Below are 1605 nucleotides of genomic sequence, written 5' to 3' on the forward strand. Positions count from 1 at the left end.
TGTGAAGATTGTTGGTCCCACATGTGAACTCGTCATCGACTCCAACCTTTATAAGTAGGAAAGATTTATCATCCTCACCAAACCATTTGTCAGCTACCTTGTCGTGACTTGTGCCGTTTCAAATTAGTGTCCTGATGCCAGCTACATTTACCATCGCTACCTAACCAGTTGCCATCTATCTTGTCCTGACATTGCATTAATGTCCTGGTGCCAGCTACATTTATCGTCCCCACTGAACTTGTTGGTCATCAACCTCGTCCTCACAGGTATCATCCTCACATGTGCCAACTATATTTACCATCCACATCGAGCCAGTTGCCAACTAAACCTCGTCGTCCTGACATGTGTTGTTTCAAAATAATGTTCTAGTGTGAGCAACATTTACCATCCCCATCGAACCACTTGCCAACTAAATCTCGTCCTGACATGTGTTGTTTCAAAATAATGTTCTAATGTGAGCTACATTTATCGTCCCCACCGAACGAGTTGCCAACTACTCCCCTCAACCTTACGTGTGCAGTTTTCAGTTGATGTGTCCTGGCCAGTTACATTTACCGTCCCACCAAACCAGTTGTCAGCCGGGTCGAACATTTGACACAACGTGGTACCGGCATGAAACACATGTATCTTCTCACTACCCATGCATACATCACGCACCCATATAACGGACAAAGGCTGAACCCCAACACTCGTCCGCCACAACTTCACACTCCACCCTTCTCATAGCTTGCACGTCCAAGGAAAGGAGATCATGGAGGTGAAGAAGAGGGCGGCCGCCATTGCCGCACTGTGCGTGCTCCTCGTCATGTCAGTGCCGCCCCAGCAGCGGGCGGCCGCCGAGACCTTCTGCGAGTGCTACCAGCCCTGCCACGACGGGTGCAGCCGCAGCGGATGGATCTGCAAAGTCGACTGCATCCAGAAATGCAAGGAAGAAGGCTACCCCGAGGAGAGCCGCGCCGCCTGCCTCTGGGTCTGCAGCACCGACTCCGTCTGCGGCCCGTCGGCGGCGCCCACCGGTAAGATGACGACGGGTCACCTTACTTGCATTGCATTTCTGCTCCGTTTATGGATGAATTCTCCTCAACATCGATGCAATATACATGGTCTCTCCTTTTTCTCTTGACACAAAGAAGAATCGTCTGTTCTAGCTGATGATCTTGTGCTCGCGTTGGCCATTTTGCAGATGCAGAAGGCGCTGCGGCTTGTAAGCACGAGTGCCACAGGAGGTGGGGCCTGGTTTAACGCCCAGCAGCAACCTGCAAAATAAGGAGCTGAATGGCCAGTGGATCATGGGGTCGTATCATGTTGAACGGCTGTGATTGCCAAACAAATCAATAAAATGTGTTTCCGCGCGTCCGCGCATCACTTGTGTGAAGTTTTGCAGATCTCAAAGTGGCATGTTTATATCATAACAGGTTAAAACATTAGCAATCTCACACAAACCTTCCTGAATCCAGCGAAAGCAAGCAACTCAACATTGATCAGTCAGAAAACAGATAAAAAACAAACACGCAAAATGGGACAGGAGCAGAAATTTGATGCCGAATCCTCTCCGTCAGATACAACGTGGAACAACAAGCAAAACAAAACAGTAAAAATATGAAC

General features: G+C 49.0%; 1 protein-coding gene across 1 annotated transcript; it reads left to right on the top strand.

Moving 5' to 3' along the window:
- The first annotated feature begins 681 nt into the window (after positions 1-681).
- On the top strand, positions 682-1375 carry LOC119323727. Its single transcript, XM_037597431.1, has 2 exons — positions 682-1016; positions 1184-1375. Exons 1-2 carry the CDS (start codon positions 752-754, stop codon positions 1240-1242), a joined length of 324 nt encoding a protein of 107 aa, XP_037453328.1. The 5' UTR covers positions 682-751; the 3' UTR covers positions 1243-1375.
- Positions 1376-1605: the final 230 nt, after the last annotated feature.

Source organism: Triticum dicoccoides, chromosome 6B (genome assembly GCF_002162155.2).
Source record: "Triticum dicoccoides isolate Atlit2015 ecotype Zavitan chromosome 6B, WEW_v2.0, whole genome shotgun sequence".
Taxonomy (NCBI): domain Eukaryota; kingdom Viridiplantae; phylum Streptophyta; class Magnoliopsida; order Poales; family Poaceae; genus Triticum; species Triticum dicoccoides.